This window comes from Leptopilina heterotoma, unplaced genomic scaffold (assembly GCF_015476425.1).
Source record: "Leptopilina heterotoma isolate Lh14 unplaced genomic scaffold, ASM1547642v1 Lhet_17, whole genome shotgun sequence".
Taxonomy (NCBI): domain Eukaryota; kingdom Metazoa; phylum Arthropoda; class Insecta; order Hymenoptera; family Figitidae; genus Leptopilina; species Leptopilina heterotoma.
Window position 1 is genome coordinate 2,884,567 of NW_025110886.1, and position 14,572 is coordinate 2,899,138.

The following is a 14,572-nucleotide window of genomic DNA, read 5'->3' on the forward strand; positions in this document are numbered from 1 at the left end:
TTTCAATATTAATTTTTACTTAATTTCGATTATTCTGAAAATTAAAAAAATTAATTCTACAGAATTGTTAATTAAAAGTATGAAATGTTCAAATTTTTCAAGATTTTAATTTAAAACCTTTTCAAAATTCAATTATTTTTAAAAATTTACGCTATATTGCTTTTTTTTTTTTTTAATAATAATAATCACTTTATTTGCCAATGGGCCAATTAATAAAAATACAAAAGTAAGTTACAAGAAATAATAACATTAAAAAAAAAAAAAAAAATCCTACACATACATATTCACAAGCAATAACGTTCTAACATAATGTAAAAATTATTTAAAAAATTATTATTATTTTAAAAATTATTTAAATACAAAAATAAATATTGTATTAAATGATTGAATGTTTCTTGAAATTGAATTTTCATAAAGAATTTTATAAACAAATTTTTAAATAATTGAATTCTCTTGACAAATTTTAATAAAATTTTTAAGAATAAGTTCAGTTTTCGGAAATTTGATTAAAATTTTAATTAAAAATAATTTAATTTCTCCAAAGAATTTTATAAGAGTTTTTAAAAATAATTGAAATTTTGCCAAGAATTTTATTAAAATTTCAGAAAATAATTAAATTTTGGAGAAAAATTTATAAAGATTATTGAAATTTTGACGAGAATTTTTGTAAATTGTTGAACACAATTAAATTTCTGCGAAGAATTATATTCATTTTTGAAAATAATTGAATTCTTGAGACGAATTTTATTAAAATGTCTTTTTAAATAATTGAATTCTTTTATGAAATTTTATTGAAATATAGTAGACATTGAAAATAATTTAATTTTGTCAAATTTTTGAAATTATTAAAATTTCTACGAAGAATTTTATTAAAATTATTTTGAAAAAAAAATTGAATTATTACAAAGAATTTCATTAAAATTTTTGAAAATAATTTAATTTTTTGATTAAATTTAATTAAAACTTTATAGAAAACAATACTTAAATTCTAATAAATAAATTGTAGCAAAGGTTTTTAAAATAATTGAATTTCTTTGAGGAATTTCAATAAAATTGAAAGTCTGCGATGAGTTTTATTATTTATGAAAATAATGAAATGTTAACGTAAAATCTTATTAAAATTTTTTTTTAAATAATTAAATTCTTTTGAAAAATTTTATTAAAGTAGTAGATTTATTAAAAACCATTGAATTGATAAAAGTTTTTGAAAATAATTAAAATTTTGCCATGAATATATGTTATTAAATATTTTTGGAAATAATTGAATTTCTCAGAAGAATTTTCCTACTTTTGAAAATAATTGAATTTCTGCAATCATTTGTAATTGCTTCAAAATTCAATTTCTTTTAGTGTTTTTAATTAAAATTCTTCTATAATTCCATTATTTTTAATAATCAATTAAAAATATATTTTAAAAAATTTAACTAATTTCAGAAGAATTGGAATAATAAAAATTTCTCAAAAATCTTTTGAAATTCATCTGTACTTATGAAAATTGTAAACGCAACTTTTTGAAAATTTAATTAATTTTGAAATTTTATGTAAAATTAGATTTCAAAAATAAACTTTAGAAAATAACAATTTTCCAGGATTTCGATCAAAATTCTCTGACTTTTCCAGGTTTTTTCAAGGATTTTTCAGGTTGATTGTGTGGCAACCTTGTTAGAAATCAGTTAGAAATGAACAACTTAACAATACAAAAGGAATTCATTAAGATTGCGGACAAAAACGGAATTGGTTTGGAATTTAAGGGCATAAAAGCATAAAAGCACTCCTTATTACTTGGATACGTGTGGAATTTTCACATAAATTTCTGTATAATATATTACGGGAATAGCAGAATTTCATTCGAATTTCCGTGGAAATGTATTTTCTAGTTATTTCAATAAATTTTACACGAGATAAGAATTATTATTTCTGTATAGTATTTGATTTAAGAACGTTCGATGGTCTCTGAAATTTGTAGGTTATGTGCGACTTACAGTTATCGCCCAAGAAAAACGGCACTGCCTGTTTCAAATGACGTGAAATTGGTAAATATTCATTTTCTAACAAATTTTTCTCTGTTCACAGGCACTTTTTACAAAATCAGACAACGTACATTTGTCACAAATGTTTTTAATTGTCTGAATTCAAAAGATTTTGTTAATCCATGCAGAAACGCGGTTGCAGGATTGGAAATACAAAAGTAATGTAATGACAGGCGGCAAGAAGCATGCAGCGAGCGTAAAGGCTCAGCTGTTAAAATGATTCGCATTACATTGCTATGGTAATTCCAATCCAGCAACTGCGTTTCTGAATGGATTAACAAAATCTTTTGAATTCAGACAATTAAAAACATTTGTGACAAATGTACGTTACCAATTTCACGTCATTTAAATCGGTCAGTGCCGTATTTGTTGGGTGATATCTGTTAGTCGCACATTATCGAGAAATTTAAGAGACCTTCGAACACCGTTAATAAGAAATGTTTAATTGCATTTTAACTTTTAAATTAAGGTTAGCCTGGTTTTCCGTCAAACTACCGTTTCACATTAGGTATACACTTATGATTTGCATGTCTCGATTGATGGAACAGACAGAAAGATGGAACAGACTAGAATTTATTCTTTGTATAATTAATTCTTTATAGTTAATATTCAAATTATTGGGATAATTGAATACAATTTTAATTACTAATTGAATAAAATATTCATCGTTTCATAATCGGTACTTGTGCAGGGTTTCACAATATTTAATTAATATTATTTTTATTTCATGAAAAATAAACATTTTAGGACCTAAATACTGTTCACAAAATACCAACCTTTCAATCTATACCCAAATTATTCATAATAACACTCCTAATTCCAAGAAATTTATCATAGAAATTTAGTTAGCTTAAAAAGCGTTCCATAATTGGGACCTTTACCTTAAATATTACGAAGTGGCTATTTCGCCCGATGTCGGGCGAAACAAGAAAAATTTTTTATTTCGCCCGTTGTAAAAGTATTAAAGTACACAGTGTCGGGCGAAATAAGAGAAATAGTTTATTTCGCCCGTCAGAAAAATGTATGAAAATAAACGGGCGAAATAGGAGAAATAGTTTATTTCGCCCGTTGGAAAATAAAAATTTGCTAAATTAAGGAGCATTCAGACCTCTGCAGACAGAAGATCGTTCACACTTCACTTTTCCCGTTGAAAAATGAGGGAAGATTTGAATATCTATTAAAATTCAAATCTTCCCTCATTTTTCAACGGTAAAAGTGAGGTATAAAGGCGCTAGCACAGCTCCTACTGCCTGCCTGCAGGTTGACATGGTAACACATAGGAGTAAGAGTGTAAGAAAATTCAAATTATAGTAGATTGTGCATCAAGGGAGGGAAATGGATGATTTCCGACGAGTGTAGTTTGCAGTTCGAGGCGTAGCGAGCAAACGAGCCGAAGGCGAGTGCTTGCGAGCGAAGCCGAGAACTGTAAAACACGAGTGGAAATCAATTTTCCTCCCGAGTTGCACATACTATTTTTTCTAACACACGTATACCGAAAGTACAAACGCGGCAGTTTGATTGTTACTTTTGAATGTATAGTTGTAGCTGGGGGCGGTATAGTTACAACTGTGGTAACTGAAAGTTTGTGAAAAGCTTAAAATAACTAAACTAACCCAAAGAGCGTAGGTTTACGCAAGTAGCGTAAGTAACGTAAGTAACGTAAGTTACGTAACTTACGTAAATCATTTATTATTTGTAACTCGAAAGACTAACATAACTACACCATTTACGTAAGTTACGTAACTACACCATTTGCGTAACTCGCGTAAGTTACGTAAGTCACTTAGCTGACGTAACTCACGTAACTGATTCATCAATGGTCATACTTTGATAATATTACCGAGAAAGCAAGTTACTTTTCCTCCCTCACAGGGAGGGAATGTTACATTCCCTCCCGGTGACGTCACTAGCCGGGAGGGAATGTACATTCCCTCCCGCTCGCAGGGAATCATACACTTTTCTCCCGCTAAACACGTAGGAAATGGTGTACTTTCGGTGCGTGTGGTAGAAAAAATGTTTTTTCTCTCTCACTCTTATAGCGCCTGCCTGCGCAGGCAGGCAGGCAGGCAGTGAGGTGAGAGTGTACCTTGAACGATCTTCTGTCTGCGCAGGCAGGCAGTCTGCAGAGGTCTGAATGCTCCTTTAGAAATTGGCGAAGTAAAATAAACTAGGTTAAAAAGGTGGGAATTTTGAACTAAGTAAGTGCAATCTGAAATTGAATTTATTTTTAAATTATAAGATTTATTATTTATATTTATTCTGGCCAATAAAAATAAACTCCTCCTATTTTCAAAATGCAATTTTTTATTTGTTAGTTGAGTTAAATTAATATTTGAAAAATAAAACATATAATATCAACCCCCAAAGAAAAAATGGATGATTTAGACCAATAAAAATAATAAACAAACTCCTCCCATTTTCAAAATCAATTTTTCTATTTGTTGGTTGAGTTAAACAAAATGGAGAAAAAATTAATATTTAAAAAATAAATCATATAATTCCAACCCCCAAAAGGATAAATGGATGATTTAGACCAATTAAAATAAAATTTAAACTCCTCCTTCTTAAAGAAAGCTATTTTTTTATTTGTTGGTTCAGTTGATAAAATGGAAGAATTTTTATAATTTTAAAAACAAAAAATTTAACCATAACCCTTTCCGAAAAAATAGGAGGAGTTTCAATTTAATTTTCTATTCTATATACTTTATTTTTTCTTTTGTGGGTTGGGATTATATGTTTTATTTTTCAAATATTAATTATTTTCTCCATTTTGTTTAACTGAACCAACGAATAAAAAATTTCTTTCTTTAAGTAGGAGAAGTTTGAATCTTTTTTTTTATTGGCTAATAGCAGTATATTTTTTCGTGAGCGGTAGATACTAAATTTTATATTTTTTAAAGTTTAATATTTTCTCCATTTTCCTCTATTGAACCCACGAATAAAAATATCTTTCATTAAGAGGGAGGAGTTTAAATTTTATTTTAATTGGTCTTAAACATCCATTTTATTTTTCAAGGGTTATGGTTAAATTTTATGTTTTTAAAATTATAAATATTCTTCCATTTTTTCAACTGAACCAACAAATAAAAAAATTTTAAATATTAATTTTTTTCTTCATTTTGTTTAACTCAACCAACAAATGGAAAAATTGATTTTGAAAATAGGAGGAGTTTGTTTTTTATTTTTATTGGTCTAAAACATCCATTTTTTCTTTGGGGGTTGGTATTATATGTTTTATTTTTCAAATATTAATTTAACTCAACTAACAAATAAAAAATTGCATTTTGAAAATAGGAGGAGTTTATTTTTATTGGCCAGAAGTCTTTTTTTCTTAACGGGTTAAGACTAAATGTAACTTTGTTTTTTAAAAGGTCAAAAATTTCTTATAAAAAAATAAGCATATTTTCAAAACCGCGTGCTTGTTTAGAAATATGAACAGTAACGTTGCAGAGAATAATTTTTTGAAAAAATAAGCCATATTACAATTAAATTGATTTTAAATGTAATTAAAATAATTAATTAAATAATTTAATTAATTACCATTCTTAAAAATTTATATAGAAACGATATGACAAAAAATGTAGATCATGTGTTAATTGTACAAAAAGAAATAAATATTTTGATTGTCAATTTCTTTCTCGAAGATTGATATTGCTGTTAATCTAAATAATATTAATAATAGGTAATATTTAAATTATTTATTTTATTATTAAATAAATTTTATTTATTTTCTACAAAGAAATAAATATAAATAATAAACCTTATAATTTAAAAATAAATTCAATTTCCGATTGCACTTACTTAGTTCAAAATTCCCACCTTTTTAACCTAGTTAATTTTACTTCGCCAGTTTCTAATTTAGCAAATTTTTATTTTCCAACGGGCGAAATAAACTATTTCTCTTATTTCGCCCGACACTGTGTACTTTTACAACAGGCGAAATAAAAAATTTTTCTTGTTTCGCCCGACATCGGGCGAAATAGCCACTTGGTAAATATTATTAAGTAAAATATTAATTTCGATTAAATACCTAATGTACTTATAATTATAATAATATGTTAAATAACAAATATTAAAATTTGTCGTTGATTAGGTACACGAGCAAAATTATTTCACTATTATTTTTTAGAGAACTGGTCTGCTAATAGCGATATGAAGAAAAAAATAATATAAAGGCCTTTTTGCAATAGGTTCTAAAAGTCTGCGTTGCGTTGATTTTATGTTACCATAGCAACCGACGCAATGTGGTGTGATCGTATCGATCGTATTGAAGAAAGGCCTTTATAGAACTGCTTTCCTGATAACCGGCCTTATTGTGGATTTAGCTTTATACAAACAAAGTGAACACGTGTTCTGTGATGGCTTCTTTTTGCACAAGTTTGTAAATATTATATTCGAATCTCTGCAATGGCTAAACTTTGCTCGTATTATACGTTGTCACCTTTAATTGACCAACAGAATTTACTTGGTGTTGAAAAAGATTCAGGTTCTGGATGTGCAGTAATCACACTTGGAAAGAATATCGTAATTCGGTATAAGGTTGGATTTCTTTTTTTTTAATAGCTTTTCAAATCAAAATAACTTAAAAAATATACTTATTTTACTATTTTCCTATTTAAACATTACAGTTTTTTCTTATTTCTGTTTATTATTATCTAACAGAAGGTGGTATTCTATTTAAAGTATTTCAGATGCCTACAAATTAGTTTTTAGGTTATATATGAGTGACTAAATTTAAAATGTCATTTTCAGAGCAATTCCACGTGAACTGCTCCCACAAAGTATGTTTTAAAATTCACTATAAGGTGTTTAACTTACAGTGAATTTTATAACATACTTTGTGTACTTTTCAATGCCAAAATTCTTTTTAAAAAGCAATTTTTTAAAAGCTTTACAGTATTTTCTTTAAATTATATAAAAATAACTTCTTTTGCTCTCTAAATTTTTCAAAAATCATAGATAGATAAACTTCAAAAGGTTTTAATTTGAAATTTTATAAAATTTCAATTTGGAATGAATTTAATTTTAAGTTTTATAAAATTTCAATTTGGAATGAATTTAATTAGAAATTTTATAAAACTTTAGATTTTTGAAAAATTTTAATAACTCAAATTCAATCATATTCATAAATAATAAAATTTTGCTCTAAAATTAAACTATTTTCAAAAATTTTAATAAAATTCTTAGCAAAATTTCAAATATTTTTCATAGTTATGAAAAATTTTAATTATAGTTTTAAGTAAAATATTTTCTTATTTGACTTTCACTGGTTAGAGCTATGTATTTGCATTATTAAATTGTTTATTTCATGGCTCATTTGACTCTAAATTTATTAAACTTTAAAATGATCCTACTTTGATACCTTTTACATCTATTTTTACAGAAATATTTTTTGCTTTCAGTTGCAAGATGTTAAGCAAGTCAGTAGTTGGTCCACAAAGGAAAGACTTACAAGCCAAGTTATTTACGATCCAACGACAAAATTATATTCTGCAGTATTCAATGAAAAATACATTAGAGTTTGGCTAGAAGAAGAAACAGAACTTGATAAGGTGAAAAAGAATAAGTTTACTCTTCCTCTTCATAGCATTCTTATATTGGAAGGATTTCCACCAGTGGTATTGTTACAAAATGGAAATACTGCGTCATTGGAATGGGCTCTTAAAAACAAGCAAAATTGGTCTTGTAAAGAAATTCTAAAGCCCAAAGAAACTTTATTGAAGTCGCAATTGGTTAATGTCAATTATAAATCGTACCTTTGCACTCTGACTAAGCTGGACAATATATTTAATTACATTTTAATGCCACTTGAAAATGACACATTCTTAGGAGAAGCTGACAAAATTAAGCGTATAGAATTAAAACGTGATTTTGAAACTTTAGTTGGACATGTCGTGATGCAGGACAAAAAAAATGCCTATCTCTTAACACTGTGTAAGTAGACAAATGATATTTGAGAAAATTGATTTAATTTTTTAGTCAGGCTTCGCACTCGTCTACTAAAACCTACTATTTAATACAAGAAATCAAAAAACTTTTCTCAAAAATGACAATCAAATTCTTTAAAACGATTCAATTACACTGAAATAAAATTGGTTAGAATGTGGTTTTTACTTAGGCAATTTTTGCCTAAATTTAAAAACAAAACAGGCAAAGCAATTGTTTCTTTAAAAAAAATCAATTTTTGTCTTAATTTAAGACAAAAATTGATTATTTTTAAATAAACAATTGCTTTGTGTGTATTGCTTTTGTTCTTAGGCAAAAATTGTCTGAGTAAAAAACACATTCTAACCAATTTTTTGTCAGTGTATTTTCCAAAAATATTCGAAATTCAATTATTTTCAATATCTAGTATCTTCATAAAATTTCGCAAAAGAATTCAATTACCTATTTAAAAAAAAATTGATAAAAATCATCCAATTATTTAACATAATTTTTATACAATTACTTACAATAATTCAATTACTTTTAATAATAACATTTTTCATGGAAATTCAATTTTTTTTTTAAATTGTTGATAAAATTCTAAACAAGAATTCAATTATTTTCAAAAATAATAAAACTCATCAAAGAATTTCAATTATTTCCAATACTACTTTAAATTAATTAATCGAAAAATTCAATTATTTTCCCAAATAAAGTTTTCCACAAGAGTTCAATTATTTAAAATAATTTTCATAATATTTATTATATTTCAAAAAAATAATCATTTGAAACAATGTTTATAAAATTCTTATGAAGAATTCAAATTATTTCCAAAGATAATAACATTTTTCACAGAAATTGAATTCTTTTTAATCATTTTAATAAAATTTTCGTAATAATTCAATTATTTTCATAAATAATAAAAGTCAATTATTTTCGAAAATTTTAATAAAATTCTTAGCAACTATTCAATTATTTTCATAAATAATAATAAAATCTATCGCATATTTCAATTATTTTTAATACAATTTTACAGGAATTGATAAAAAAATGTTAAAAAAATAATTTAAATTCCTCGAAAAAATCAAATTAATACTTATGAAAATGTTTTTTTAAAATTCTTTGGAAGAATTCAATTGTTTACAAAAATATTAGAATTTTTCACAGGAATTCAATTATTTGTAAATATTTTAATAAAATTGTTCGAAAGATATCAATTATTTTAAATACAATTTTAATTAAATTTGTTTGAAATAATTCAACATTATTCTTTTAGATTTTAATAAAATTCTCCCTATGAATTCACAGGGTGGCCACATGTCAGTAAAGTCAGGGAAATGTCAGGAAAAAAATTTTTTGTCAGTAAAGTCAGGGAAATGTTAGGAAAAATTTTTTTGTCAGTAAAGTCAGGGAAATGTCAGGAAAAATTTTTTTGTCAGGGCAATTAAAGAAGAAGGGAAATGTCAGGGAAAATTTTTTTGTCAGGGCAATTAAAGAAAATAAGACGGTCACGCAATACATTTTTTGCTCTAAACAAAAAAATTTTTGTCAGGGAAATTGATAAAGTCAATCTTGCGGCCACACTGATTCAATTATGTCGATTAATAACAAAATTATTCCTGAAAATTCAGTTACTTTGAGGCATTTTAATAAAATTTTTTGCAAAATTCAATTATTTTCATAAATAACAATATGCAGCACAAGAATTCAATTATTTTTAAAAGTAATAAATTTCTTCTTGGAAATTCAATTATTTAAAAAAATTCTAATAAAATCTTTCGCAAGAATTCAATTATTTTCATAAATAATAAAATGATTTTTAGGAATTCAATTATTGTCAAAAATTTTAATAGAATTCTTTGTAAAATTTTATTATTTTTAAAAACTTTTCGCAATTCAATGATTTTCAATATCTACTATTTTCATAAAATTTTCAAACAGAATTCAATTATTTAAAAATTTTTTGTAAAAATCTTCGTAAGAATTAAATTTTTTCATGAATAATAAAAATTTCTCAGGAATTCAATTATTTAAATTAGAATTTGCATAAAATTAGTCAGAAAAAATTCAAATGTTTAAAAATTTTTATAAAATTCTTGGCAAAAATTAAATTATTTTTATAAATATTTAAATTCTTTCATGAATAATAAAATTCGTTGAAGGAATTCAATTTATTATTTTAAAAAGTAAAAAAATTCTTCTCAGAAATTCAATTATTTTCAAAAATTTTCCTGAATTCAATGTTTTTTAATATCTACTATTTTAATCAAATTTTCCAAAAGAATTCAATTATTTAAAAAAAATTCAATAAAATTCTAAGCAAACATTTAATTATTTTCAAAAATAATTAAAATTTCACAGGAATTTAATTATTTACAAATTATTTTCATAATTTATTATTATTCAATTATTTTCATAAATAATAAAATTCGTTTTTCGAATCCAATTACTTTCATAAATAATAAAACTTATCGCAAACTTTTAATTATTTTTAATGTACCTAAAATTTTAGCGGAATTCCTCAAAAAATGTTATTATTCAACTTATTTACTAAATTTATCAAAGGAATTCAATTATTTTAAAAAGCTTTGCTATAATTTATTTATTCGAATTTAAGTATTATTTTCAATACATGTTTAATTAAATTTCTTTAAGGAATAAATTATTTTTCAAAATTTGAATGAAATTCTTTGTTACCATTCACTTTTTTCAAAATAACTTTAATGAAATTCTTGTCAAAATTTCAATTATTTTCAAAAACTTTCCTCATTTCAATAATTTGTAATATCTACTACTTTAATAGTTTTCCAAAAGAATTAAATAATTTAAGTAAATTTTAATAAACATCTACGCAAACATTTAATTATTTTTATAAATAATAAAGTTTTCACAGGAATTCAAATTATTTACAATTTTTTTCGCAATAATTCAATTATTTTCATAAGGTAACCAATTTCTATACAGGAATTCAATTATTTTTATTTTTAATATAATTTTAATCAAATTTCTGGAAAAATGAAATTATTCTTAAAAATTTTATTAAAATTTATCAAGAGAAATTAATTATTTATACATTTTTTGATAAAATTCTTTTGAGAATTCAATTGTAAGAAACATTCAATTATTTTTAAAAAATATTTATTTTTGTATTATAATAACTGAATTCTCGTAGATTTTTCTAATAAACTAGAAATTAATAATTGTATCGAAATGATGAAAATAATTTTTGAAGAAGTTACAGTAACAATATTCTTGTAATATAAAATAATGATTTTATAAATTTATAAGGACATTTGAACCATTATGACGTCACAGTTTTAAAACACATGCTTTGCAAAAATTGTGACTTCATAATGGTTCAAATGTCCTTAATTATTATAAAACATGAAGAAAGCGAACACGATCGATATCTTCATATTTTATATTAATATTCTTATATTATGTATATTTGAAGAATTGTAAAGATAATTTATATCACTAATATTACAGGGTCAGATGGTAGATTGTACAGTTACTCTTTAACCAGTACATCATCAATAAATAGCCCAGGCGAATTACTTAGTAAAATTACAATTATAAATACAAAATATCCAGTGGTAATTATTTCCTTAAACGAAACGACTATTGCCCTGTATGGAGCCGATTCTTTGGAGGAAGGTGCTGTGTTGAGTATTTACAATGTACAATTCAAGTTAGTGCAAGCCGTTCAAAAATTGAAATTATACACAAATGATGCGAAACTCTGGAAAGTCGAAGATAAATTATTGTTGGCTGCAAATCGACATTTGGCAGTTGCTCCTTTCCGTTTGTCACCACAGAGATTAGAACCAATGGTTGGTTCTTCATTAAATCATAAAAATAATGATTTTGATGAGACAAACGATGTTGAAGTTATTAAAACTAGCGAAGGAGTAATTTCAGAATGGGAACAACAGGCAGTAAGTCCTGTTAAACTAGACGCGAATAAATTGACAAAATCTATTTTGAAACATGTCTCTCATTTAACGAATGAAGGTTTCCGAAATTCTGCCATACCTGAGGTAATCATTCCTGAGTTAATTGAATCCAAAGACATTTCTTCGATATTGTGGTGCCTTGACAATTTTCGTGATCTACCGGAAAAGCTGTTAGTAGACGTACTATCATTTTCTTTAAGAACCTTGTCTGATGACAATGTAAATTTTTCAACAAAAAATTCAGACAATGACGAGGAACCGTCGAAAATTGAGTCGAATATGCAGAAAAAATTTTTAAACAAAATTTTTAGTTCAACATATACTGACATTTATTTACTGATGCATCTAAAATTGAGTTTAAGTTTTGAAGAAATTTTGAAACTGTTACAAAATCTTGTTGAACGATTAGATATTGAGGAAAATTCAGACCAAAGATTAGTTGAACCTAATTTTCTGCAATTATATCAATGGACTATTTTGTTACTGGACTCTCATTATCAAAATTATCTTTTAGCTCGAGATCCTCAGATATTGAATCAATTCCAGAATCTTCAAGTCATTCTCGATCACCACGTGAGTTATAATTGAAATACATATAATGCTTTAATTTTCAATATAGGGGAGACTGGGGCGAAAGGTTAAACTGTGAAAACAGTTAAAAATCATTATCTTTCGAACGGAAATAGTTAGAGCATTGCAATTTTAATTATAGAAGGGTGTTATCACCCTAAATAAATGTCCGGAGTTATGTGACATTCTGTTCATTTTTGTGGTGTCCATATTTAAATTTTTTTTCACCCTACATTTGAAAATTTTTTCGTAAAAGAAAATATCAACTTTTAAGTATATTTTTTGAATTTATTCTCATCGCAATTTTTTTACTTCATTATTTGGGTATCTACCTAAAGGAATTTGCTAAATATCTTTAGTCAGATTTTTTATATTTGTTGTTAAAGCCAAAAACGCACCCTGGGGCGAAAAGTTAAATAAATGTATTTTTACATGTTGTTAAAAATTTTTTTTTTATTTTTTGTTTTTTTGGGTTTATTTGTTTAAAAATGATTTATTTGACATTAGGCAAGTACTCTGTCAAAAAACAAGACCCTTCACGTGAAATAAACCAAAATTTTTTTTTTGAAATTTTATTTTTTTAACTTTAAAAACTGTTCTAAATTTTTTGTTAAATAAACACAGATCTTTTATTAACTAAATTACTTGTTTACGTATACTTTAAGTTATCTACTGCTTAAAACCTATCAGAAAATAGATTTAGTAGGCTAAAAATAGAATTTAACATTTAGCCCTAGTCATTTAACTTTTCGCCCCAGCATGGGGCGAAAAGATAAAAAAACAGAATTTTCAAAAAAGGACAAAACATGTGTTTTATGCGAAAATATCAGAAACTTTTTTATTGAAAGTTGTAGAGGACAAGTTGCCCTACAATATTTATATATAAATGTGACGCGACCCCAAGAAAGGTACCTAAGAAGCAAACGAATTATAGGTTGGGTTCGAGTTAGATTTATCTTGATTAAAAGTTCATTTTTAATTATTTGAATTTGAAACCAATATTCATTAAATATTTTGAATATAATAAAGACTTGAAGACCAACAATTTTTAATTATTAATTGATTCTCTTTCTGTATTTTTACTCAAAAAATTTAAAACATAACCTCAAATTTTTTGCTTCTTAGGTACCTTTCTTGGGAACGCGTCACAAATATTTGCATCTAAGCGTATTATATTGTCTAAAAAAATAATTTATGCATTTAACCTTTCGCCCCAGTTTCCTCTACATTAACTAATTTTACTTATGAAATATATTTATTAATATTTATTAAAATTATTTTGTACAAAAGCTGATCAAAATTTTTTAGTTTCAGTTACTAAAGGATTTCGAAAATTTAAGGCCGATGTTGGTTAGGATTTTAAGAGGAAAACCTATTAAACCGACAGCACAAGATTTTCATAAGTTTTATTCGATAGAAGAAGTGAAACTATATTAAGTTGTAATTAATTGAATTTTATTGTCTTTCAGTATAAAAATCAAATATTTTTAAAAAAATAAGACTCAATATTTCATTAAAGTAGAACCCCAATTGTCCCAATACTGTAAATCATTTTATAATAATTATCTTTTCAAATCACAAAATTGTTTTTTATCGATCGGTATAAATACTTTTAAAAAATGGAGAAAATCAATTATTACTATAGATATGGGTTATTCTCCGCGTATTATATAAATATAAATTTTATTATTTGGGAAAATAATTGAATAAACCCACAATAATTTATATCCATGAAAACTATTACATAAAAAGAAGATTCTTGATAAAATTTAGTTTAAATAATAATTAATTGTTGTTAACTTTCATTTTATATTTAAAAAAAAACTGAGTTACCGAATAAGGTAAAAGTCCCAATTATGGGACGCTGTTTAAGCTAAATTAAATTTCTATGATAAATTTCTTGGTATATCAGGAGTGTTAATATGAATAATTAGGGTATAGATTGAAAGATTGATATGTATTGTAAATAATATTTAGACCCTAAAATGGTTATCTTTCATAAAATAAAAATAATATTAATTAAATTATGAAACTCTGCACTGCACTAATTATGGGACGATGATTTCTGTATGTACGGGTGTCCCAAAATGA

The 14,572-nt window shown here is 25.2% G+C and overlaps 1 protein-coding gene across 1 annotated transcript; it reads left to right on the top strand.

Annotated features, from left to right (window-relative positions):
• Positions 1–6,336: 6,336 nt before the first annotated feature.
• On the top strand, positions 6,337–13,980 carry LOC122499582 (nucleolar protein 11). The gene is made up of 4 exons (XM_043608027.1): positions 6,337–6,569; positions 7,433–7,964; positions 11,445–12,484; positions 13,790–13,980. Exons 1-4 carry the CDS (start codon positions 6,438–6,440, stop codon positions 13,916–13,918), a joined length of 1,833 nt encoding a protein of 610 aa, XP_043463962.1. The 5' UTR covers positions 6,337–6,437; the 3' UTR covers positions 13,919–13,980.
• The last annotated feature ends 592 nt before the right edge of the window (positions 13,981–14,572 follow it).